Source organism: Gouania willdenowi, chromosome 21, assembly GCF_900634775.1.
Source record: "Gouania willdenowi chromosome 21, fGouWil2.1, whole genome shotgun sequence".
Taxonomy (NCBI): Eukaryota; Metazoa; Chordata; class Actinopteri; order Blenniiformes; family Gobiesocidae; genus Gouania; species Gouania willdenowi.
In genome coordinates, this window is record NC_041064.1 from 28816147 (window position 1) to 28843411 (window position 27265).

The 27265-nt window shown below is 37.6% G+C and overlaps 1 protein-coding gene across 1 annotated transcript; it reads left to right on the top strand.

The window, feature by feature from the left end:
* The first annotated feature begins 1315 nt into the window (after positions 1–1315).
* On the top strand, positions 1316–27265 carry pgap1 (post-GPI attachment to proteins inositol deacylase 1). The gene is made up of 26 exons (XM_028435891.1): positions 1316–1598; positions 5049–5202; positions 14353–14528; positions 16059–16230; positions 16353–16513; positions 16604–16656; positions 16756–16822; positions 16984–17089; positions 17232–17290; positions 17376–17459; positions 18625–18674; positions 18745–18796; positions 19189–19266; positions 19367–19442; positions 19520–19593; positions 19678–19729; positions 19800–19866; positions 19953–20058; positions 20860–20898; positions 21003–21187; positions 21292–21522; positions 22199–22334; positions 22516–22566; positions 23486–23697; positions 25433–25537; positions 25616–27265. Exons 1-26 carry the CDS (start codon positions 1467–1469, stop codon positions 25752–25754), a joined length of 2817 nt encoding a protein of 938 aa, XP_028291692.1. The 5' UTR covers positions 1316–1466; the 3' UTR covers positions 25755–27265.

The window sequence follows — 27265 nt, forward strand, 5'->3', positions numbered from 1 at the left end:
ACACACACACACACACATTAAAAAGTCTAGTTTCCCCATTAATGATTCTAAACAAGCATTGAGGTATACTGAAACAGATAATTTTTAATGCACCATTTGTTTTTGATACACACGTGGCATAGATTAGTGTGGGTGTAATTTGTGGCAGCCAGCTCCATCTTGAACAAAAACTCAGAACTCCCAACAATAACATTTTACTATGATGATGAATTTACATTTCCTGCTATCAGAAGTAACCTTAGCGCCATATAACATTACGATAGTGTTAGAGTTTTGAGAAACTCTTGTATTCAGTTCCAGAGATTGCATACAGAGAGCTTTTGTTTGCTGAACGAATCATTCAATTCATTACAGATGAACAAAAAATCAATCAGCAATATCAAGTGAATAGGAGAACAGGCACTCATCTAAAACTCAGCTGTGGGCCTCAGGCTTGGCTCACTCTGGCCTCGAACGTAGTTTTCTCAGTATTTTTTATTCTATGTTGTTATCTATTGTTTCTCCTCCCCTGGCTGGCACATGGCTGCACGTGTGTCTTCTTTTGTTATGATACGTAAAACATTTGTGATTGTCAGGGTCAAACATGAGCTCATCAGAGATAAAGACATACACATATGTCAAAGCATAGATTTCAAAAGTTAATATCTATCAGGATTATTTTAATTAGATGTTTTACATTTAGAAATCAAACAATCAATTATTATAGTTAGTTAAAGATGACATTTACTGTTGATTTAAAGCAATACAAATTTTTGTTTAAGATTTATTGATTGATTTATTATTATTTTTTTTATCATTTAGGGGTCTATTGTGTCTGTTTATTTGATTTATTAGGTATATGTATATTAGTTGTTTAATGTGTATTAAGTTTAATATTTAAAATAGAATTATCCTTTTTTGTTAATTATTTAGATTTTGTGTATTTTGGTCAAACTGTCCTTTTTTAGTGGTAATTTAAGTGTCTTTGTTATTTATATCTGATTTGTCTCATCGCTGATGTACTTGCTTGTGTTAGATTTAGATTTAGATTAAGTTGAAATCAGATGATCTAAAACAGTTTCTTCCAAAAAAGAGGCTGTGAGAAAGTTGACCTGAATATATTTTATTATGGGTATATGGGAGCTATTGGACATTTAATTATAATATATGTAAAAAATTAAAATAATCCATGAATAATAAATAATAATTTACAATAGTATAGAGGTAATTTTATAGTATAATTAAAAGTTCTGTTTTGACACTTTAATTTTAACACTTCCTGTTCTCTGATAGGTCTGTTACTGCTCCTCACTGATTGGTGGGTTGACCTGCCAATCCGCGCTGACGTATGGTCGGTGGTTCCTGTAGTGAGAGTGATGAGCCGGGTAACTGACAGCTCACACACCGCTGTCTGTGCTCCATGGTGAGCAGGTGGAAGCAGCAAACATGGAGCTAAAACAATAGCGGCTGCATTCCGAGCTGAAACCATGAAATTGGCGGCTGTAGCTTTCTACGGAGTGGCGCTGGGTTTCCTGGCTGTCGGCCTGCGTGAGTTGCTGACAGGCTACGAGGAGAATCACTGCAATATGACCTACATGTTTGAGTATCCTGAGTACCGAGTGAGTATCTTTATGAGAACACGATTATACATTGGTATCTGCTCGTAGTGGGTAGTTCGTGTCTTAATAGAAGCAGCATTGGTTTCTCTAGAATGCGGAAGCGTTAGCCTGAATGGCAGCACATGTATGTTGTGTGTTTTGCTAAAACCTGCTAACGTTGTCCGACAGCTGATGTTTAGCCTCACCTGTCTCTGTTAGCAGCTGTACTTATATTTATGGATAGTGTTTGAAATGGGCTCAACAGATTGAAAGGAGGGGTTTGTGGGTTGTTATTTTTACCCTAGAATACACAAAATGCTCTGCAAACGTTTTTAATCTAATATTTCTAACTTTCTTTCAACAAAAATTATTAGTTTATTTATTAACTGTTAAAACATTTGTATGATTTGGTCTTATACCTCACATAAAGGGGTGTACATTGTCATGAACATGCCTGTCAAGTTTTGGATTTGAAAATAAGGGAAATTTTCTGGCGCCCACCACGAGCCGTCCCCCCCCGCCCAACCAAGCTCCAGTATCCCTTATGTTTTAAGACAATCTAAAATACCCACTTGTCAACCACTTATTAAATACAAATATATGATTATAATCTGGTAGGTCGATCTTTAACATTGAAATGCTGTGAACATTCCTACTAGGGCTGGGTGATATGGACCTAAACTCATATCTCAATATTTTTTCTCAAAATGTTGATATACGATAAAATTTGATCAAATCAAGTCTGACCAGAAAGACAATTCTGTCCCTGTGATGCAAAATGCCACACAGGGACATTTATTATCAAACAGCTGATCAATATGTGCACTCAGAAATTAATCTAACTGAGCTTTATATGCTGTTCTGAGAAGTAAAAGCAGCGACTCCTAGAACTAGTATTTTGATACATAATAAGCTATAATATATACATATATATGAAATATTATAGTTTTCTATATCGTCAAAATAGAAAACTCGATACATCTTGAATCTCGATATATCGCTGAGCCCTAATTCCTAAATTATAAAACAGCCTAAATAGCAACATAAATGGGTTTATGAAGCACATGTGTTTATTTAATATATTTACAGTTTATACACAAGTCAACACGTTGCATATTTACTTTAAGTTAGACATTAACATTTTATTTTCATTATATATTTTTTTTTAATTTCTCATGATCACTCATGTAGTTCTCTGGTATTCACTAAAGACTTATTAGACACATTTGTTGCAGACTTTACATTCTTAAACACTTTTATAAAGCGGTGTATATTTGTGGAGCTTGTGATTGAATGATTTTTAATGGTGACTTACGTGGTTCCTTCCCCTGTGGGAGACGTTAAAATCTCAGTTATTAATCTAACAGAACATGTAACTGTGTCACATCCTGCTGCTCTTTAGGAAGATAAACTCTGTCTCATTTTGCAAGGTATTTACACCAGTTGGGAGGGGTCTCATTGAGAAAACACATTCCTTTACCTTAACTATGTTACGGACTAACTAACCCTAACCTTCTGACTTCCAGTAAAGTCATAGGCCATGTACGAATAGCACAGGGGGTTGTCCGTATGGCTACGTACGGACAGCCGCTTTGTTTTTTTTTTTTTTTTAAAAACTTGCAAAACCAACTAAATGGTAACTAACTGCAATTCAAGTACTAAAATCAAAAACAACTTTATCAAACTGTCAAATTATATTTTTCAAAGAAGTTTATGTTTTATGAAAATAAAGTGCAATCATCTTCCAAGCTAAAATGGATTGAGGAATAGCGAGTTTAACAAGGGCCACAGTTACATGATGTTTTTTAATTCCGAATTATTTATTCCAAATTAAATCATTCGGAATTAAAGTGTTCTGCTTCGTGTTTACATGGAAATGGTAATTCCCGAACGAGGTTTACATGGAAAACAGGTTTGTTCGGCTTTAGTTAGTTCCGCTTTAGGTCTGGGGGTTGGGAAGGCTCTGATTGGACAGGGGGAGAACGTGACGTATCACGTCCATCAGGAAAAACACACAACAAAGCTTTTATTGTCGGCTATAACACAGAACACCACACATGACAACTGCTTTCACTTTTATTTTGATTGTAGTTTTGAAGCAACAGCTCGACAATAACACACGGTTTCAGTTTGGACCACGGAGCGGAAGGAGATATGAACTAATCACCCGTGAAACTCTGGAAAACAATCACCAGGAATAAAGATTTGCTCCCTGGTAAAGATAGTAGCTCTAAAAACAGGTAAAATGATAAACTTGGTGATTTCACAGCCTGTGAATGCAGTACGGGACATCTGGCAAAAGCACAACCAGATAAAACCAGGAAAATGAATCAATCATATCATAATGTGCCAAACCACAACAGCCTCAGGAGATGATGGACATATCAGGAGCTGTGATACAGATCCTTGTAATCACCTCCACTGATGCTGTCCAGTCATGATGCACATTTTCTCACTCATGTCTGTACTTTTGCAAGCGTTTTCGCTTTTAAAGATGTATTATAGTGGGCATTTTAAAAAAGAAAAGTGCTGGTGTGAGCAGCACTGCCACATTACGTCCTCAATCTATTTTTCTGAGCCCTCCCAAATAAATGAACAACATATTGTAATTCTAGATGTTACAAAAATAGCTGAAAAATATATGAATGGACAACAAAAATAACAAAAGGTAACCGTGATATATATAATAATAATAATGTAGTGTTTTTAAAAAACACCAATCTGACAGCAGAAATACACAAAATAACAAATATACAAAACGGCAACAAAAATACACAAAAAGACTCCCAAAACACATGAGACGACAGAAGAAATACACGAAAATGACTTCATAAATGCACCTCGAGTGTTTGTGTGCGTGTAGTGTTTGTGTATGCGTGCAGAGCGTTGGTGTGTCCGCGCCACACACCACAAGTGTTTGTGTATGCGTGTGGTGTGTCCGCGCCACACACCACAAGTGTTTGTGTATGCGTGTGGTGTGTCTGCGCCACACACCACAAGTGTGTATGCGTGTAGTGTTTGTATGTGCGTGCAGTGTTTTTGTGTGTCCGCGCACCACAAGTGTTTGCGTTTGTCCGTGGGAGACACTTTTATTTCATTTTTAATCAGCAGGGTTTAAATGTGCTTTATAGATAAACTGTTTAAAAAAAAAAAAAAAAAAATCAGATTCATCAATTAATCGATTAATTTATTGACCGTTATGAAAATAATTGCTGCTCTAGTTGATTTGATTTGAGTTTCTACATTGGACAGTAGGCGTAATCATAAAGGGTTTTGATGTATGAATCAATATTCACAACAATCTGTATACGTAACGACCAGCACCAGAGAACTCGTTACTTCCTATGTCATTGTAGAGCACATAAAACCACATACAGGAGCCTTAGTAATTATCCATTCTAGTATTATTTTTCTACGTAAGGTATGTTGAGAAAGGTGAATCTCACTCTGATTCTGCCCTTGTGTGGACAGCGTGTGGCTCTACCTCGCCGTGTGGCACGACTGTACCCAGCATATGGACTCTACCTGTATGGAGAGGGTGTGTACGCCCAGGTAACCCAAGCACTAAAACTCACTGGAGCGCCTGTGCTGTTTCTGCCAGGAAATGCTGGAAGTTACAAACAAGGTAAGTACATGTAAGGAGTGACTTGTAACACTGCTCACAAGCTGAGCTTAAAACCAAAAAGAAAATAAACAGAAAACATTTGAGCAAATTAGGTTCAAAATGTTGTGTTCAGTTATAGTGTAACTAGGATAGAATGACATTTTTAGTTTAATGATTGAAAAAATCAAATCAAACTTGTTGGAACCTGAAATGTAACAAGACTCAAATTGTTATAAAAAATAATTTAATAAAACCTGAAATGTAATAACTGGTCAATAATGTAATAAAAGTGCTGACCCAGGAATATAATTTAAAAAAAATGTAGTAAAAACAAAAATGTTACACTGCATCCAAAACGTAAACATTTTGGTGTTATTACATAACGTAGTGAGTCAATAATTTATGGATTAAATGGCTTTTGGCTTCAGTGTAGAGTGTACTGTACACAATCTTGACATTTTTGGTGACTTTTTATTTTTACAGGTATTACATTATGGGGCAGGCAAAAAAAATAGTGTAGTAGTTTTATTACATTATATACTGTATTATAGTATTTTGCCTGCCCTATAATGTATTAACAAAAAGGAAAAAAAAGTTACCAAAAACATTAAGATTATGTAAATGACAGGGTTCTCAAAAGGCTTTCATTATATATATATATATATATATATATATATATATATTAGGGGTGTCAAATGATTAATTTTTAAAATTGCGATTAATCGCGCAACTTCCATAATTAACTCATGATTAATCGCTAGTCAATCGCATATTTTGTATCTGTTCTGATTGTACATTAAAAGGATATTTTTCTACTTTATGATACTCTTATAGACATAGGAGTGGACCAATAGACCAATATGCTTACATTATGCAAAAATATTTCTTATTGCAACATTTAAAACTCAGCCCAACAGGAATCATCAAATGGGCACATTTACATTAATTCAAAATTGACAATGGAGTGTCCAACTCAACATCTGGAAAGAATTAAACATCCAGTTTTCAAAGAGCTTAAAATAAATAATTGATACTTCTCCATCACAGCAGAGACATTTTCAATTTGTCACCTCATCCCTTTCTGGTCGGTTCGTACATTTGAGGTCCTTAAACCAAGGATCCAGCGCTGTCGCAACCCTCAACCAAGTAATGTTAATTGTTTCCTTTCGTTTCTGGATGTTTGTTGAGAAGGTCTCCTTGAATCTAGCCATGTAAGCCGGGTCATCCTCAGAGACCTCCATCACTCGTGAAAGATGACACATCACCGGCAACACCACAGAGTAGTAAACAAACTTCTCTCCTCCTAGAAGTTCAGATACACAACTGCAAGGACAATATAAACATCTCAGTTCAGATAGTAGATAGATTAGTACACACACACACACACACACACACACACACACACACACACATACTTACACTTATACTTTTTATGGCCAATACCGATTTTTTTCCCATCAGCCTTAGCCAATGACCGATACGGACTGTTGATTTTCTTGAGCCGATATTTGGAGCCGATGCTACTTTTGCTTCCTCAATTTAATCATGAAAATTACACAATGATTATAACAAATGGTAAGAGTAAAAAAGGAACATTTATTTGAAATCAACAAAGGTGAGGGAACAAATACGAAAAACAGGTGATGTAGAACAAGAACAAGTAAATAATATTTCTGCTCTCTTTAAATAATGCGGATCGGCGAACGCAGCAGCCCGCATCGCCCGATGCTGATAAATGTAAAAAATGCAAAAATCGGTTGATAATATCGGCCGACCGTTGTATCGGTCTATCACTAGTCAGCACAGTGGTAGAATCAGTGACCAAAAGGCTTGTTAATAACAAAAAATGACACTTCTCAGTTCTGATAGCAGGGGTCCCCCTGCTATCAGAACTGACAGTAAAGGTGTAATTTACAGTGAGTTCATTGTCTGGTTATATTGTCTCATCAATCATATGTATTCTTTAATACTGAGCTTTGTTACAGTGCATGGAGACACGGACGAGTTGGGACACATAGACCTTGTTTGAAATGTCATACTAATGTACTACTCATACTAAGTTTGACGTCAAAATGAGTATGTAGTGCATTCACACAGTATGCAAGAAATACCCGAATGTATACTATATGGGGACATTTTTTTATGTATGCACATTGGGCACACTAGTCATACTCAATCGCCCCATGATGCATTGCGAACGGATTGTAACTTTTTCCTGGGATGTTTCAAAACAAAAGCATCTGTTCTTGTCTTCCCTTAGCTTTTTAACGCTTTTGTATGGCTCTTGTTTTGAAGTTTACTGGAATTTTTTTCAGAAGCACAATGGAGGGTCTCCAAAAATATTTTGATAGTAGGTAAGACTTTGTTGTTGCATTGAAAATGTCATGTTGTCTGAATACAATTTATTTTTCATACACAATCATAAGTATGAGACACCACAGAGCACCACAACCCATGTTCTTTTACATTCGTTTCCTGCTTTTTCTTGCCTGGTTATTTAATGAAAACCCAACCTAAGAGTAATTACACAACAGCTGCATCACTGACTTAAACATGCTTAATGTACATGTGTAAGGTTCACATAGTAATGGACTTACTTCAGAGATAATTTTGGCTTATTACTCAAAACCCGACTCTACAAACATAATGGGCACAACATATCTGTGTAATAGCAGATTTAGCAGTTAGCAAATTGTACAAAAGATATTTGGGAGTTGAGCAGTCTGTTCATACAAACTAAGCCTCTGTATTTCCAATGGAATTTGATTTGAAATATTTTAACTGTTCCAAACACAAAGTAGATGCAACAGGAAATAGGTGGATTTTGTTTGGCGACCAAATGGTATTTAACTACAAAGTAGTTAAGAAAAGATCAAATTCTGCCACAGTCTCTTTGAATCTTTTGCTTTCAAATCAATAAGTATTGATGTTAGAGTCAACATCAGTCTCCTTATGGAGACATTTTCTAAAGCATGAATTTTGTTACCATATTTGTCTTCAATAATAAATTATGCAAACATCTAAATTGAAATGCCAAACAACACACCTTTTGGCTGTAATTGATTATGAGACATCCTTAGCTTTGTTTCCCAGTAGCAAACCTTTTTAGATTCCTGAAATCTGCGTACCATGTTGATGGTTCAGGCCAAAAATATTTGTAATGTGTATTTGTAACATTATTAGTAAGGTAGGATCCGACGTCTTTGGATATTTAAATGATATGATTGTGTGTTTGGTAATTTGGTAACTAGTGCTGTCAAGAGATTAAAAACATTGTGTGAATAATTACTGTAATTTCCAAACTATAAGCCGCTACTTTTTTCTCACGCTTTGAACCCTGCGGCTTAAACAATGATGCGGCTAAATTGTGGATTTTTCCCGGTTGTATGAGCTTCATGTCGTCACATAATTTAGCTCCGTCACATTAGACCAAGTGGAACAATGAAATTAACATTAAATGGTTCTAGCTGGCACTGAATCATTCTGGTCACTCATTTTTAAACTTTATTTTCATATTCTGTATAATGTTAAATACATTGTTGGTAGGGCTGGGCGATATATCGAATATACTCGATATATCGCAGCTTGTAGTCTGTGCGGTGTTGAAAATGACCATACCGTTAAACTCGCGGACTTTTTTTTTTTTTTTTTTTTTTTTTTTAAATATCTTAGTGGCATTATGCACAAAAGGTGCACTTAAATTTAGTGTTGTTTTGAAATGCCATGTGAGTTGCATCCTGCACTAATGTCTTGTTTTGAAATGTCTCTGTGACAATTTTGCACAGAACGTACACTTTCTGTTGACAATTTTATGTTTGAGCCACTCACTGTTTAATAAATACAGTTATGTCAACTTTGACTTAGTTGTGATATCCCCTTTTTTGCATGAAAGTTTAAAATTGGCATATATTAATGCAGTATGATCAAGAATGTTTTAATGTAGACATATAGAATCATCATACTGGTGTGATTTTGTGCATCAAAGTGTTAATTCAAGGGTAATGCAAAATATCGAGATATATATCGTGCATCGTGACATGGCCATCGCGGTATTTATAAAAGGCCATATCGCCCAGCCCTAATTGTTGGTTTACTAAAGTCTTGAATAAACAACAAGCAAATTTCTGTTTTGCATTTTGCTCCATACTGTACCCGAAAATGAACCGAACCGTGACCTCAATACCGAGGTACTTATCAAACAGTGATTTTTGTGTATCGTTACACCCCTAGTTTCAGCAGAAGTCCCCATAAACAGCGTAAAACACAACAGTTACACAGCAAATCAAGCAGAAAAATGCAAACCGAGGTGAAGAAACAACAGAATAAAGTCAAAAACACTGAGGAGGAACGGATCGCTTTCCCTTTGCATCCTCACGGACCTGAATGTCGAGGGTTCTCCTCACACACACAGGCTTCAGAGGGAGAGCGAGAACAGATGGGACAAATTGCATGTAAACCTAAAAGAAGCTTATTCTGAATGTGGCTACCGCTCTGGGATCACAGCCCCCTCTGTGAGCTCCCTGGCGGGGACGAGCTGACGGTAGCAGTCGCTGCTCAGGACAGTAACTATAGTAATACGTGCATTCATGTCAGAGTCTCTAAAACACCAGAAAAACCTCCACTAACACAAGATAATGTCCATACATTTGTCACTATGTCTCTATTGAGAAAAAAGTCGCTAAAAGCATTCACAACATATACCGGTAAGGGAGGTTGAGTTTCGGTTTCAAAACGGAGCAGGGAGAGACAATTTTACAAACTGCAACTTTAACTGAAGCATTATGTTGCAAAATATAAAACAAAAATATGTCCATGAGCCTCTTTCTGGATCTTAGTTTATAGTTTAGGGAAGTGTTTCTCAAATGGGGGTACTGGTACCCCTAGGGCAGGGGTCTGCAACCTTTATTCTCAAAGGAGCCATTTTGCCTAATCTCACCTGGATTAAAGTCCTCCCGGAGCCAAAAAATACCTTCTCAATGAAGACAATACAGTGTAATAAATTCTATACAATTAAAATAGTATCGAATAATTTCACGCGTTAATATGGATTTGAAGGGCTACAAAAAAACAAAAAAAACAAACAAAAAAAAAACAAACTTGGATTTGATAACACACGATCATGTGATGTCACATGCTAATTGCTAATTTCTTGCAACATGACAAGCATGCATATTAAACCATAAACCAGCATGTTGGCAATTAAATAAATTTTTCCCCACACAAATAAAGTCTCTATTTTCTTCAAAAATACTAATTTTGTTAGTTTAGTTATCTTACCAGGGATTTAAAACTTAAAGTGAGCCACAGGTGCAGGAAAGTGTATGGTCTGTATATTTTTAGATTAACCAATTGTTTTATCAGAATTTTATTTGAAGTTAATGTCACTAATCCTCAATATCCTCTGTAAGAAAAAACAATTCATTATTTATTTATTTTTTTTAATGCTACAGGGAGCCATTGCTAAAGAGTCAAAGAGCCACATGAGGCTCTAGAGCCGCAGGTTGCAGACCCCTGCCCTAGGGGTATGGGATCGCTCTACAGGGCGTATTGATAGAGAGAAAGTGGAAAATTAACAAACAAAAATATAAAAAATATGAGATTTTGTAGTGTTTATTTTTAGTTAAAAAGCAATATAATAAATGCAATATATTTGTATCTGTTGCTCCTTTTTTCAGGGGGTCTGCTGGTGCCTACTATATAAATGATTGCATGGTTTATGATTTAAGAAGGCTTCAGCCAACAAACAACAAGGTTATATTGGCAATGAAGAATAGAATATATTTTACACAAGGCAGAAAGAAAACTGTTGTTAACTGGCTGTTGACAATTTTTTATAGGTGCTGTTAGAATTGGTTGGGATTGACTGGTTCCCAGTCAAGGGTGCATGTCATGGGTGTAAGTCAGACATGAACAGGATACGAAAGTATGATAGTTAGATGGATGGGAAAAAAAAGTATATGTGAACTTCGGTTTTGGTAAAAGTAACTGGACTCGATTGGATTTGTTCTTGAAGACAGTTCTTCTTCTGCAGGTCAAAGTTCCAATGAATAGCTTGAAATGGTACAAAGGTAAAAGTACTGAACAGCCAGAGGTTAAAAGAAAAACGTTTGGTTACCCAAAACTGAAAAATAATGTACATTTCAGGATTATACAAATAAGCCTTTTTCAGGGAACCCAAAGTGGGTTAAAAATTTAAAGCTGTTCAGCAGCAATGAAGGTTGAATCAGCCTTGAACGCTGGTGCTACTAATTCCTACAGGTGTTCCAACTTTTCTTGAATGAATGCCACTTAGATGAGTCACAAGTTTAGAATACATTTTGGTCTATCAATTGATTTCATAATTTCTTTTTCAACTCACATTGCTTATTTGTTCTATGCTTTCATATCAGAGTGCAATGACACAAAAAACGAAAAGTGTGGTGTTCTAAAACTTTTGACCGGTTGTGTATATTAAAAATGTGCGATATATCGTTGTTCGCAATATTTCGTCAAAAACATTCTCACCGGTAAGAATATCTCACAATAGAAACGATAAATGCCCATGTCGGGAATTAGCGAGGGCCACGGGCCATTTGTCCCTCAATTTAGCCAAGAATGCCCATGAAAACCTTGTTCCACGGGCCAAAGTTGCCCACAAGTTTGGTGTCAACAAGTTATTATTCTCTGGAGCAGAGTGCTGTTCACGGCAGCTCCGCAGCAAAGCCTCCACGGTGTGCACCACTGCCGCTTTTGCCCCAGCCCTCACACCACCCACAGACGGCGGTGCTCGTCACGGCTACCTGAAGCTGCCGAGCTGCGATACAGCATGGACTAATATGGACCATACTTGGCTAAAACCAGACAACCATCCAACAAAGTGAACCAATTGAAGTTCCTCCGTCAGATCCACCCAAAGTTCCACAAACACGGGGACAGAGATGAACCCGCAGCAACGGTTATGAACTGGAAACTCAACTAAAGCTAACTATGCTAAGCTAACACAAGACACACAGACTGGGCTAAAAGCTAACCCTAACCACTCTATATAAGGAATAGACCAAGTAAAAAGAACACGTCTTACTGTCATAAAGCCACAGAGAGCCATCGATTTGTTTATGGTCAGATTTAACACTTGTATGGAAGGATAAAAGCTAACATTTCACACGTTGTGTGAAATAAATGTTAGCATAAATATTAATGTCACTATTCACTATTTTTTAATTATATTTCACATGTTCACAGACAAAGCTGGTCCCATTAGTCTCATGTAACTATTGAGATTATTACACCAAAATATACTGAATGATTAAATCAAGCTTGATCTGGTTTAATGATAGGAAATCAGAGTTATTTATCAATCATAACTTTATGTAGCTCACTGCTTTTCATGTGCTTTTCTTTTCAGAAAATTTCATTTTAAATTAGGAAATACATGAATTACATACAATAACCCTAATAGTGACTCACATGCACTAATCCATAAAATATCAGCTCATGAACTCTTTGATTCAGCAGCTATTGTAGCCTTTTTTTAATGTATCTAGTGTTGATGTATTCACATTTATTTGTGTTTATAAGGAACCTGTTTACACTGTAAGTTGGAAATTGTTTTATTTATAGTTTTTTTATTTATCGTGATGTTTATAGTTATAGTGATAAATACCAGAAATTATACGGATACATTTTTTAGTCCATATCGCCCATCGTGTGTGTGTGTGTGTGTGTGTGTGTGTGTGTGTGTGTGTGTGTGTGTGTGTGTGTGTGTGTGTGTGTGTGTGTGTGTGTGTGTGTGTGTGTGTGTGTGTGTGTGTGTGTGTGTGTGTGTGTGTGTGTGTGTGTGTGTGTGTGTGTGTGTGTGTGTGCTTTTTAAGAACCAACTTTTCTCATTTTGTTTCAGTTTAATAGCTTGGTATAAAGACAGCATCATTAACACACATAAAGCAGAACTTTAATGAAAACCAACAGTCTGCCATAATGAAGCTAAAATTGAGTTTGAAAGAGGTAATCTGTATTGATGGATATTGTACACTAATTTATATTTGTCGGATTGACAAATGGGATTTCACCAGTGTCATGATGATAAACCATCACTAATCTGTTTGAATGCTTGGCATTCATGTCTCAATAGAAGCAAAATTACAAAATTAATCCTGTTGATGTCTAACATCTGTATAGTCAGCACTAGAGATAGACCGATATGGATTTTTTTTAGGGCCGATGCCGATTTTTTTTTTTTCCATCTGCCTTAGCCAATGACGGAAACGGACTGCCAATTTTCTTGAGCCGATATTTGGAGCTGATACTGCTTTTGCTTCCTCAATTTACATTATAAAAATTACACAATGATAACCAATGGTAAGAGTAAAAAGGGAACATTTATTGAAATCAACAGAGGTGAGGTAGAATGACAAGTAAAATATATTTTACAAGTATTAAAAACAGGTGATGTAGAACAAGTACAAAATATTTCTGCTCTGTATCTCCGATGTATCGGTCTATCACTATCCAAGACTGTCTCCAAGTTCTTCAGTTTCTCCAGCTTAGGGCCAGTGCATCTCTCAGTGGAGCCTGATTTCTAAGAATGCTCTTGATAATTTCCAGTGTGCTGTTCCATCTTGTTAACACATCCTGTGTGAGCGACTCCTTTTTTTAAATGGTGCACAATTTGCTGCTGTTCGAGCTCCGCTATGTTTGTTGGGCTACGCTTGAAACTGCTCTGAAGTGACACTGTGATGGCTCGATAAATGCTATGTGCGATGCAAGGCATGTGATGAAACGGCAGCTGTCTGGCTGCTGCAATCATGTGCATTATCATTGACTCACTATAGGATATAATGAATTATTACACTTTTTGTAGAAACCCTTTTTGCTTGTCCCATAATGTAAAGTTTTCACATTTTGGGCTTAGCATCTTGTTCCATTATTGACCAGTTCTAACATTTTTGGTTTTATTTTTTTTTAAAAACATACATTACAATATTGACCCATTATTACATTTTGGGTTTTATTAAAAAAGATGTTTTTTTAACAATTCGGGTCTTTGTTACATATCAGACTCCAACAAGCCTTCTAACTGAGTGAAGCTGTGAGAACAAAAACAGCCCACTGAAAAACATGACTTGCCCCTTTACACCTTTAGGGACTATAATGATTTTGTTTTACTGCAGTAACTGTTTTCTTTTCCACATGGAGCTCGCTCCCTGGGCTCAATTGCCTTGAGGAAGGCTGAAAACATGGAAGGAGGTGTCCACTTCAACGTCTTTACCATCGACTTCAATGAGGAGCTGGTGGCTCTTTATGGAGGCAGTTTGCTCAGGCAAACACATTTCCTGCATGCAAGCATTAAAGCAATCCTGAAGCTCTACAAGGTCAGGCCTCACTTATTACTGACCCATGATTACAGATTACAGCTGTGTCCTGTTTGAATGCATTTAACTATGGCGAGAATGACATCACATGGGCCTACCCTTTCTGTTTTTTACAAATTAATATTTTTATTTAGCAGACGCTTTTATCCAAAGTGACGTACAACACAAGTTAGAGTTAAGGGACTTACTTAACATCCCACACTAGCTAGGTTTCCACTGTTCTTGGAAATGCACAAAATCTAATTAGCGCAATTAAAAACTGGTAATGGAAACGCCAGAATTTTGAAAAAACACTCAATTATCGCTAAAAAGTTTTGACGCTTCCATGAGGAAGTATTTCAGAAGTTTAGATATTGAAATGTGTTGCACTGGAAACACTTTTTTTCGCAAATACATGTCACATAACATGACGTACCTGGTCACATGACCACTGCTCTTCCAGTGTAAACAGAAGAGGAGACCAAGACATTTGTTAACATTATACTTTAAAGTTATTACCGCCACATTAGATGTGAAACAACAAAGGAATGCAAAGTGTGATCAGGAGGTTCTGAGTGTCCTGCAGCGAAGTCTTGCGGGATGAGATTTCACGGGTTACGAGGCTCCTGCCCAAAACAACGTTCATTGGAAAAACTTTTAAAGCACCATTATACTTTGTCTACATTTAGAAACATCACTTTTATTTTGCGAAAATCTGTCATGGAACCCCAGCTAGTGATGACCCAGGTTGGATTTGAACGGGTGGCCTGGTTGGTGACAGGGCACAAAACTCTAGGATCTACAGGTAAACCTTGATTCAGATGGATAAAAGGAGCAGTTAAAAATTTGACAAAAAGTGGGTGCAACACGGCAATAGCAATGTGCTCCTAGTAAGTGCAGTAACGGTTCTAAGAAAGCTGTCATGTTTAGTCATACTCGTACACAAAACTTTGGTATTTATTTTCACTGTTACGCGGATGACACCCAGCTTACCTCACCAGTAAACCATCTTCTACCCTCCCCCCTCAGCTGCCCGCATTGACACCAAAACCCCCTCTATCTCCCACATCACTCCTGTTCTCCACCAGCTCCATTCTATCTCACATTCACTTCAAGATCCTTCTGTTAACTTTTAAGGCCATTCACCACACTGCCCCCCCTTTCCTCTCAGATCCTCCTCCTCCATTCATCTGTCCACTCCCCCAGCACCCCTTACCACCATGGGGAGCAGAGCTTTCAGCTGCTCTGCTCCCCAGCTCTGGAACTCACTACCTCTGGATCTCAGAAACATGGACTCATTCTCACAATTCAAAGCCAGACTCAAGACCCACTTATTCACAGTAGCATTTCCCACCTGACCTCCCCTGCTCTGTCCCTGTATTTTAGCTTCACTTTTACTGTTGTTTTTATACTGTTTTAGCTCAATTTTATTGTGGTTTTATCATGTACTGTTAAGTGACCTAAAAGACACTGATGCTCAAACTAAGTGTATTATTATTATTAAAAGGTGAAAAGTGTGGATTAATCATAAGTATTGTGTTGTTTTACCAGCACCTGAAGAGCCCCCCACAGAGTGTGGTGCTTGTAGGTCACTCTATGGGAGGCGTGGTGGCCCGAGCGCTCTTCACTCTGCCACGCTTTAACACTAACCTGGTCCGCCTCATCATCACCCAGGCATCCCCTCACCTGGCTCCAGTGCTGGCCCTGGACCCATACTTGCTGGGTAAGGTGACCAGCAATGTGCTTTGTTAAAATATTCACTTAATAATGCATCACAACAAGGACAAGTCTGTTGAACAGGTCTTATCATTAAATCTGTTATTTCACTGTCCCTGTTATACCTAGAGTTCTACTCTGCAGTAAGTAAGAAGTGGGTGAACCAGGCGAACAAGCTCAGGAATGTTACAGTTTTGTCTGTCGGTGGTGGTTACCGTGACTTCCAGGTCCGCTCGGGCTTGGTGTCCCTTCCTTGTCCTCCAGGAGATGCCAATAAGCTGTCACTAGTGGTACGATTGCTTTATAAACTGGTTAAAATGGCCTCCAATGCATGTCCTGTTCATTCATTGTTTGTTTAATCTTTTTTTTAAATTTACCAGGCAACTGCCGTTCCAAGAACATGGGTCTCCACAGATCACCTATCTATTGTTTGGTAATCGATTTTCACATTTCTAACCTAGCCTTGTTTTGTCAAATCATAAAATAAGGTTAAGTATGGTAATGTGCCATTCTTTGTGTTTTTATCATCCAGGTGCAAGGAGCTTGTCCTTGCTACAGTCAGAGCATTTTTTGACCTCATCGATCCTGGAACACGACAGGTCGGTGGTCTGCCCTACAAACAGTTTAAACCTTTCTGAGAACATAAAGAGCAGCGTATTCACAGCAGATTTCACTGAATGTGCTGGCCATTTAAAGTGAAAAGAACAACAACACTCTGACAAACCATTGTCTTGTATTTAATAGAAATGTTTATTATTAGTTCACAGAAAACCAGAAGAAGAAAGAAGCAGTCATGAACCATCATTTCATCCGACACCCTGTCAGGATGTTAAGCGAGATTCCAGATCCAGCTGTTCCTATCTTAGGTTGGAGAAACAACACATCTTCTAAGGGATACATTAAATAATAATAATAATAACAATCCTGTACTCAGTTTGTTTTCTGTTCATGTATATTTTTTCCATTCATGTATATTTTTTCCTAAGAGCCTAATTCTTATTTTTCTAGATTTCACTGAAGCATGGAGTGAAGTGAACACTCTCCGTCTGTCTTACAGCACACCAACGGTACGAGACTGTGTTTCTATCTGATAATCCTTTTTTATATAATGTAATCTGGTTGTGCTCAGTACTTATGTACTTTTCCTGACAGGAAGGTCAAGTGAAATACTTCCTATTTGCATTGTCGAGTCGCAGGAAAGCCTACAGCCATTTCTACTGCAGAAGCAACAACCTGGTAGGTTTTTAATTCAAGGTTTGATACATTTACTGGTGTAGACTCAACTAATTGGCCCACATTGGTATTGGGATACTCTTTTAATGTGATTTTTGTATTAAACAAGCTTTTTTTATCTTCCGACTAGGTTTATAATTCTGCCTCATTGCAAGAACAATAATCAGTTATTTATTATTTTCATTGGAGTACAGTGCCAATGAAATATTAGTGGGGTTAATGGACTTCTCAATGTCCAGACTTTCAGACAGGATATGCTTAAGATGCTGACCCCGTTTTTTTCCACCATAGAAAAATTTGCCATTCATATTTTTCTGTTGAAATGTGCAAAACTAGGTCAAATCAAATAAAACTTACTTTATTATGTGGGATAGCATATGCTCACATCCAAACACACTGTTCGCAAAGACTTCAAGTACCTTCAAAAGGTACCGCATTTCAAAATGTTGCCCTGAGGCAACAAAAACACATTTCTGAAGATGTTAGATAAAAAAAAAATCTCATTGCACATAAATGTATTTTTATGCACAATCTTTTTTTTAATTCGATTAGGGAGGAAAAATATACCATAGAATATGAAGTTGTCTTGTATTAGACGCCCATGCAGAGAACATGTACCAAAGTTTGTCTGTTGGTTAGCCGTCTCATTGTACCTGTTGATGGGTGTTTGAGTTTGTGTCCTGGGCAAAAGAAAAAACCCTCAGTTGACTAAAAAATGTAGGAACGTGACCCACTGTGTGAAGCAGTGTTTTTCAACCATGGGGTCATGATATGCCTGGGGTCACCTGAAATGTCTAGTAAATGATAAAAAAAATGAAGAAAACACCTCACGCAATCTCAAACAACTGTATTCTATACTTTCATTTCCTCAAATATAAATCTGTAAAAAAAACAACCACAAAAAACAGTATAGGCATGTCTGAGCTGGCACATTTAGTCACTATAGTGCTAATCTTAACACTATTGATCATTGATATATGATAAAAAAAAAAAAAGGTAATGTTTAAAAAAAGTATCTGGGTCACAAGAAATTTGTCATATCAAAATGGGGTCATGACACAAAATAGATTGGGGACCACTGAATTAAAGGCTTCTTTTTTTAACCCAGTAGAGATTTACCCAAATGCTTCTAATAGATCAGTTTATATTTGCTGCTGTTGTTCCACAGGAACTTACCAGCTGGGTGTATGGCTGTGTCCGCAAAAGTGGTCCTTCATGGTGAGAACACATAAAGTAATAATCAACCTGTATACTTGTCTTTTCTCCTCACTGCTGTTTGTTATAACAGTGTGCACACGGTGGATTTGTCAACGGGAACTGAGCTTCTGCCACCATACAAGGTAGTAAAAGCATAGTGGATTTTTATTTTAAGGATGTCATGATGATGATGAGCATATACAGTAATAGCTGTGTGGCTCTATTTTCAGACTGGGATGCATTGCTAGTTTGGCATTGGCACTTTAAAAAGCAAAAGCTTGTTTTTTTTATTTAAAATTTTAAACTTGAAAAGATCATGCAGCGTTAAAAGTCAAACACATTTGTATGATAATAAGTACATTAATGAATAAAATATGACCTTTTTGGGTATTTTTTCCTTTTCAAAATGGTGTATCGCTCTGAAGAACGTAATATCTTGTGTGGTGAACATGTGTATCATACCAATCCTATAAACCAGTGAAGTGACTTTACTAAACTGTAATCCTGTGTGAACTTATCACTTCTTTGTCCTCAGGTCCTGATTCTAAATCTTAGTGATCTGTCTTCTCTGACACACCTGGTTGTTTCTGCCTCCAACCTCAATGGCCAAAAGGTACATTACCCTAAATAATAGCTCACTTGTTTTCAAATCAACCTGCGTTTACTTTTCTATGCTGCAACATCGCTGGCTTATATGTTTGTATGGTCTCCAGTTCACAGTTGAGTGCGAGTGGCAAGGACAAGTATCCCAGACCGTCTCTGTCTCTGTGCCACATGTCCTTTCTTTTGGTGAGTCTCCGTGGTGACACTCATCCAAAGTCACAATGAATAGAAATGTATTCCTGTTCTAAAACTTGTTTACCCAGGTTTAACTAGCAGTGATGTAACAGTGGGCTCCTCTGGACTTCTTCACATCATTGAACTCGAACACTTTAACCAGGTTAGTGTTCATTTTTATTTGTGTTATATTGTCGTCTGTTTTTCCCTATTTTCTCACAAAGTCTGGCTGTCTCCTTGTCTTCAGGTCTATCAGGCTTTTCGTATTAATGTTGCAAGTCAGTGCAAAGAAAATAAAGGTAATTTTAGTCTTTCCTACACAAGCCCTTGTGCAGCTGATGTAATATTATACTCATTTTAAATTTGCAGACAGATTGCCCAACGTGTACAGGATGAAAGTGGCGTGGTTCAGAGAGGACTCTTTAACGACAGTCAGGTCAGTTACTGTGTAACAATGTCCATCTTTTGGCTAAGTCACATCCCAGGCAGACTTTCACTATCATTTTCTTTTCCATCTTGCAGTGTTCCTTCAGTGACTGAGATCTCAGGGATGCTTCACACAAGTAGTCCTGACAACACCTCCACTGTCCTCCTTCAGCTCCATACTGCCCCCAACTGTCAGTATAAGGTGCTACTCCCCCAGACACTGTAGACCAGGGATGGGGAACTCTATCAGAGCAGAGGCCACAAAAAAGTGATTGTATCTGCTCTGAAGCAACATTATCAACCTTTATGTCAGGCTCAGCATTTAGAATAATGACTGATTTAAGCATTCATTAATACAGGGGTGGGGGGAGGGTTTTGTCTTTTTTGTCTTTGTGGTTTTGTTGTCAGTTTGTAGTCATTTTGTGTGTTTTTGGAGTCATTATATGTGTTTTTGTTATTTTTTGCGTTCTTGGCGAAATTTTGTGTATTTTTCTGTCATTTTCTGCGTTTATGTTGTCGGATTTGTGCATTTTTGGGGTCACTTTCTGTAGTTTTGTTGTTGTTTTCTGTATTTTCCTGTTATTTTGTGTGTTTTTGAAGCTGTTCTGTAATGTATTGTTGTTTTTTCTGTGTTTTCATGGACATTTGGTTTGTTTATTTGGTTGTTGTGTCCATCTTTGTTGTCTTTTTGTGTACTTTGTGCATTTTGCTGTAGATTTCTGTGTTTTGAGAGTTATTTTGTGTATTACGTTGGGCTTTATATTCCTTCCAACCTCTTGAAATACAATTTTTGGGGATTTGTTTTGGGGGCTGCACAACATTAGACTGAGGGCCACAAGTGGCTCCCGGACTGCCAGTTGCTTATGTCTGCTGTAGCCTATTCCACCTCTTCAACATTACAATCAATAAGAATGATTGTAGTGTTAAAAAGGTGGAATAGGTAATCAATTAATGAGTCAGTTAATTATTAAACAGAGTAATGGATTTTTTTTCTTTGTTAAAGGTGTCAGTCAGAACTTCCTTACCGAGAGTGCTTGGGCAGGTATGAGTCTGTAGGGGAAAATACATGTTTTGTAGCACAATTGAGCTTTTCCTTGTGCATTTAACTTGGCAGCATTTCTCACGAGTTGTGTTTATACCTGGCAGATATTGAGGTTCTGTGGCCCCATGGTTCCTGTGTACACAGCTGTAACACTTCTCCTGGGCTGCGGGGGGCAGCTGTCCTCTGTTCTGAAGTCAGGGAGAGCGGAAAACATGGGCCGAGTTATGGGCAAAGGCCTGCAGCCCCACAAAGTCATCCTCTCTGTTTATATCCTGCACATCTTACTTAGGTAATTTTATGTTTAATCAATGAACATGACACAATAATAATATTCTAAGAGTTTTCACTCACCTTTGCTATTAACTCTCTCCTATTTGTTGTTTATCTCTGAAGCTGTGGATGGTTTCAGCAGGTCTGGTCTCTTCTTTGTCTCCCGCCAATGGACACCATCTCGTCGTCTTACCCTGACCTGACATTTAATGAAGGGACGGTCCAAGCTGAAGAATGGCCCCACCTGCTGTCCCCTTTGCTTTATATTTTTGGGGCAGCTGTGGCGTACTGGGGCAGCACACTGCTTCGTTTCATTATAGGACTAATGTCTTTTGTGTTAGCTGTGCTACACAGGTATGCGAAGGCGTTTATATCCCTACATTAAAGAGTAATTAAACCCCAAAGCCACTCTTTTATGCTGAATACATATTTATTTGGGTCACAAGTAGTGCTGTTGATTAATCCAAATCCAACTTTTAACATTTTAGTAAAAGTATTTTCATTTTGCATTATTTGTTTTAAAATGTCATTACAATTGAATTTTGCTTTAACGGATTCTGGTGACCATCGCGCGTCACCAACTATCACTGTTGGCCCCGCCCCTCCTATAAAAGCTGAGAGGACGAAGGAGGGTTTCCTCCAATCACAGCCCACAGTGAGCATTGATTTACAGTTTTATTGAGGAACTCCTTTCTTTTAGCGGTGATGTTTTGGACTCTGTGCTTCTATAAGGAGCAGATTCTGGTCTAATCAGCGGGTTTATCAAACTGTGTGTATGTACAGACACATCATGTGTGTGTATCCCCGTCTGTCTCTGCGTGTGCGCAAGAGAGCGTGCGTGCGTGCGTGTGCGTGTGTGTGTGTGAGGCCGCGGTGTTTTGAGGCTCATGGCTCAACTGTAATCACGGCATTTTTTGCATTACCCCCCCTAGTGGCAGGTCAGAAAGCAGGGGTTTAGTTACTCTTTAAAAAGACATCTTTTGTAATTGAGAATCACTCATCAACCACTACATTTTTCTTTTTTTTGCAGACCATGTGTCTCCAGAGACTGTGGCACCTTACGGATGAGGACTCGGCTTCTCATCATTGTGTGTCTGACCATGGTAGGCGGGACATCCTGTGGAGCTCTTTCCATCTTTGGATCATTTGCGTTCCACCTTTACAGGGTACGTCTCACTGGTGCTGAGGAAATGTTGAAACAATAATGAAAGCAGTTCAGAAATGCTTCTATGCATCAAACATGAGGCGTGGCTTCACCAACTCAAACTCTTTTCTTGAGCATTTGCTGATTCAGCTTTGTAAGCGGCCAATCGGTCTCTGCTGTCTAACCTTTGTTTTTTCTCTCAGGTATTACGGCTGCAAATGACTGAAAGGTCTTTGAGTTACATGTTGAATCTGGTAAGATTTTTGCATCTGTTTTGATTTACTATGCAGCATTTTCTTAACATCAAAGGGTAACTGGAAAGATCACAAGCTTTTCTTTATGCTGTCACCAGAGACAGATAATCAAGACTCACACACACACACCCTCTCTCTCTCTCTCTTTTTAATATAGGGGCTCTACAATGGGGGAATATGGTCCACATTCAGCCAACATGTCAGTTGATTACCACAACCTTATGACTTATGGTTGTCATCTCAATGCTAACCATGTTTTAGCATTAAGATGATGCTTATCTTGTTTTTTTTTACAGGGATTAGTTTTAAGTAAAAACAATATTTTATAAAAATGTAAAAATTATATTTCTTGCTTGAAAAAACCACCAAACTAAACCACAGCCTGTCCTCCCTAACAACATTTATAAAACACTTTGATAGTGGAAAATATTTAGAGAGAAAGCAATGATATGTGCAGCTGTTTGAGATATGCTAAAAAAAAAAAAAGGTTGAATTAGTTTTCTTATTTTGCATAGATAATGATTTATGTGGAATACATCCTGTGGGGCATCACATTAAAAGTAGACTTCACCTGTTAATTCCATGGATATATATATGTCTATATGTATATATATGTCAGTTACTATTGGCAAAAAAAATACTTAATACCTAATTATTTCTTATAACACTATTTTGAGTAACATGCAAACTAAGTAAATTTCATATTAGATCAATATAGGTCAAATAACAAACCTATATATTTTCTCTATAGCATGGGGCACTAAAGTCGTCTCTACACACTTGCACCACACAAGACGTTAATATTACAACATTTTTAGGTGTGTGGCGGGGCAAGCTTTACAGTGTGACTTTTTACTTCTGTGTCATTATCAGTTTGTAAGTATTTGCATACCTTATCTCTCTCTCTCTTTCTTTTCAGGCTCCGCAAGAGAACAAAAAATCTGAGAATGGCTCTGTGAGCAGCAAACCTATGAGCATGTCTAAAGAATGCAACAGTGCCCCCTTGCTGTCTGAGTGTGCACTGCTGGAGGTGAGGGACGACCTCCAGCTTCACCTCTGTTTATCAGCACTCTTCACACTGCCAGTTATGCTCAGCACTCCTTCATTCATCCATTGGTTCCGAAACATCAGGTACAGTTCTGGATTGAGGACAACAGTTACTTCTTTTAAACATTAGGGTTCACACTTTTGAATGGCTGTGTTTGAAATGGCTTACTCCCTACTACAAACTCAGTGACTATACCAGGGTTCCTGCAGATCCTTAAAAAGTCTTAAAAGGCATTAAATTCGTGAATCTAAAAATAAGACCTCAATCAATACAATGTCTTAAATCAATGTTTCAAAAGTCTTAAATTTTAACACATAAGTGATTTCATGATTGTAATTAGTCCCACATTTCAAAATATTTCTAACAAAGATTTTTCTTAATGGCTTTTCTTAACTGTTTTTTTTTTTTTTGTATTTGTTGTTTTATAGATTTTTCGCTATTTTTGTTGTCATCTGAGGCCTCGTGTACAAAGACTTGCGTGAAAAAAGTGTAAGTCTCAATCCAGAGACAGGCGTACAGATGTTTAAATCTGTGCGTAGGACTGGATCCACGTACTTATCATTTGAACACCTAAATCAGCGCGGATGTGAGCGCACATATGTCCCTGCCCACATTTACATTTGTAAATCATATTAAAATGAGATCGGCACCGGGGATTTCCCTCAGCGTGATAAGAAAAGGCTGCGTTCTCACCACCAGTAACACAGAAAAGAAGATATTTTTGTGTTCATTTCTGCGCTCACTCCAGTTTCTTAACATTAGGATTTTGTCGTGGATTTTGATTTACCCATGTTTTTGGGCAATCTTACCTTTGTACATGAGGCCCCTGGTATTTTTTGAGTGATTTTGATTATTTTACCGATCGTCTGTTTTTTTGGTATATTTTACTGTATTTTTGTGTGTTTATTTTTGTGTGTTTATTTTTGGGGCCATCAGTTGCACGTCTTCACTAGATACTAGAAAAAATTAACCAAAGCCTACAGTATGTAATTAAAATGGAGTTTTTCCCCCTCAATTATGTGAAATTGGAAATTGGGTTTTAAATTTAATTTCAAATGGCAATAAAAAGTCCTAAAAAGTCTTGAATTTAATTTAACTAAAGCTGCAGGAACTATACTGTCGACTATATAAGTATGATTAAGATGATGACCGTTCCCACTGAAGTATACTTCCAAGTTTCCCAAGATGCATTTGGAACCTACAATGACAATATCCTGAAGCACAATGAGGCTAAATCTCTGTTGATTCGCCACCTTTGAGAGTTCTGAAAGAGAAAGTGACCTAGTAGAATATCAACATGTGCTCATTTGATCGCAGAAACGCATTTAATGCCGACATTTAGGAGGTTTTTGGAGACCCGCCATTGTGCTACTGACAAAACTTCAAGTTAACTTCAAAACAGGATTAAAGGGGGGTTAAAGGGTTAAAAAAAATGAATGGAAGGCAAGAAGAGATGCTTTTGTTTTGTAAAGGAGATTTTTGATTTTTAGCTTGAAGCAGGGTTGATTTTACAATCTGCTCGCAATGCATCATGGGACGGTTGAGTATGAGTAGTGTGCCCACTGTGCATACTTAAAAATGTCCTGATAAAGTATACATTTGGGTATTTTTTGCGTACTCAATCTTTTCATACTATCTAATGTGAACGCACTACATAATGATTTTGACGTCAGACTTATGAGTATGAGTAGTACGTTAGTATGACATTTAAAACACTGCCAATAACTTTTTTGAAAGTGTTGCTAACATAAGAAACCAAACGTTGATGTCAATCAGACAAAGTCATAATTTTGAACCCCTGCTCTGACCCTATGGCAGATACTCCACTCAACTGGATCCTGATCCTTTTTGGCCGTACAGTGTGCCTCTAACCATCATCTACATACTGCTCATTAACTGCAACACTCTAAACCTCAGCAACAGGTAAGACTAAGAGTGACCCATCCATCGTCTGCTTTCTGACTTATTCCACCAACTGCCTCATGTCTTATTCTCTTTCAGTAAACTGCTACGTGTGACTTCTTGCCTCCCGCTCCCTGTGGCCATCACCATGGTAACCTTCTCTCCACAGCACCTCTACAGAATCACCAACTGTTTGTTGGCTGTGCTCATTCCTCTGGCCTTGTGCTGCCCATTATGATGGTATCTTCAACTTGTGAGTTCCAGCCTCACTATTTGAAGCAGTTTAAGACTGTTACAAAAACCCTGCAGAATGAGTCCAGGGGTCTGTATGGTCAGTGTTGACCCTGAAAGCTTCATGGATGTTACGTTGAAGGATAAAATGAGTGTTTGGTGTAACTATGGCTCTGTTGGAATGGCCTGAAACCATGTTTGCCTTACTCTGTATACACATAGCTCCACTTGGAAGGAGCGTACATAGCACAACATTTTGTTTACCAGGTGTCAGCAGTGTAACCATTGTGTTATGGTGTGGGACTGTCTGGCCCTAGGTGGGGTTGTTCAAAGGTTCACTACATGGTCTATTGCTTAGCAATGACCTGAAGTGGTAACAGTAACCTATTGACTGTCAGTAATGTCACACTGTCATTCCAGAAGAAAAATCCAAAGCTACGACAGTTACATTGTTCCCAGTTTGGTTTTAGTGTGTTCAGGTTTTTTACAGGAGTGTCAGCAGCTTTATCAGCAGCTTTATGTTTGCTCCCAAACTAGATTATACTGTGCCTCTTCCATTTGTGTTAGTGTTGAATATATTCAGTCAGTTCAGATAATCGTACTCTCATTCAACAAGCAAATATTTTTGGTAATGACTGTTAAAAACACAGAACAGAGGTTAGGGAAAAAATATTCTCCACCTTAGATGTAAGTAGAAGGTTCATTTTTACCAATCAGATCTTTTCACCTTCTAGTCCAGGTCAGAGTGGTGGGAGGGGCTTGTTTCCAGACACAGAGATCATCACAGGCACATTCTTTCAATTCACAACAAACCAGAAGACTTTTAAGAATACCTAGTAGAACAGGGAAAAACAGCTAAATAATGGAAAGAAATGCCTATTATATGATTCACCAATTTTGTTCCAAACTCAGAAAAGGCTGCTTTTCTGTTTTCTATTTTGACCAGTGCTGAAGACCTGTGAGTGTTTTCTATTTTCTTATGTATGTTTAATCCTGATAGGCTTCCAGCAGTCATTCATTAGCTGCCAAATTGGCTGTGGAGCTCAGTTGACTTGGTACAGTATATGTGTGAAGCAGAAACACTGGAAAATATAAACAAGGGACAAAGCATTAATATCACTGGGACATTTGAGGTTTGCCACCTAAGCTGAAATGCTAATGCTTAAGTATAGTGACAAACAATGATACATTGACAGCTTGCACTCACTACAACCAACCTGCAATCAACCACTTTGAGCTTTAAAAGTAAGCTTCGTAAATTAACAGGAAAATGTGTTTGAAAAGGCAATAAAATTTTTTTTTTCTTTTTATGCATTCAAAATTTCAACTGACATTAAAAGCAGAAGCAAAATTCTTTGTAGTAAAACAATGAAGAATGAATGTGACCATGATACTGTTACACTTTCTGAGCAGAGAAATGCTGATGGTATTAATTCATTTTAATTTAGTTTTTACCGTTGAGAAGCAAAAAAAAAAAAAAAAAGCAAACCACCTGCCTGGTGATTAATACTGTACCTT

Excerpts from the sequence above, each read along its gene's own strand:
- pgap1 (XM_028435891.1), top strand. The coding sequence starts at position 1,467 with ATGAAATTGGCGGCTGTAGCTTTCTACGGAGTGGCGCTGGGTTTCCTG. Across the intron at positions 17,460-18,624 it reads ACTGCAGAAGCAACAACCTG|GAACTTACCAGCTGGGTGTA; the intron begins GTAGGTTTTTAA and ends GTTGTTCCACAG. Across the intron at positions 22,567-23,485 it reads TGAGTTACATGTTGAATCTG|GCTCCGCAAGAGAACAAAAA; the intron begins GTAAGATTTTTG and ends CTTTCTTTTCAG.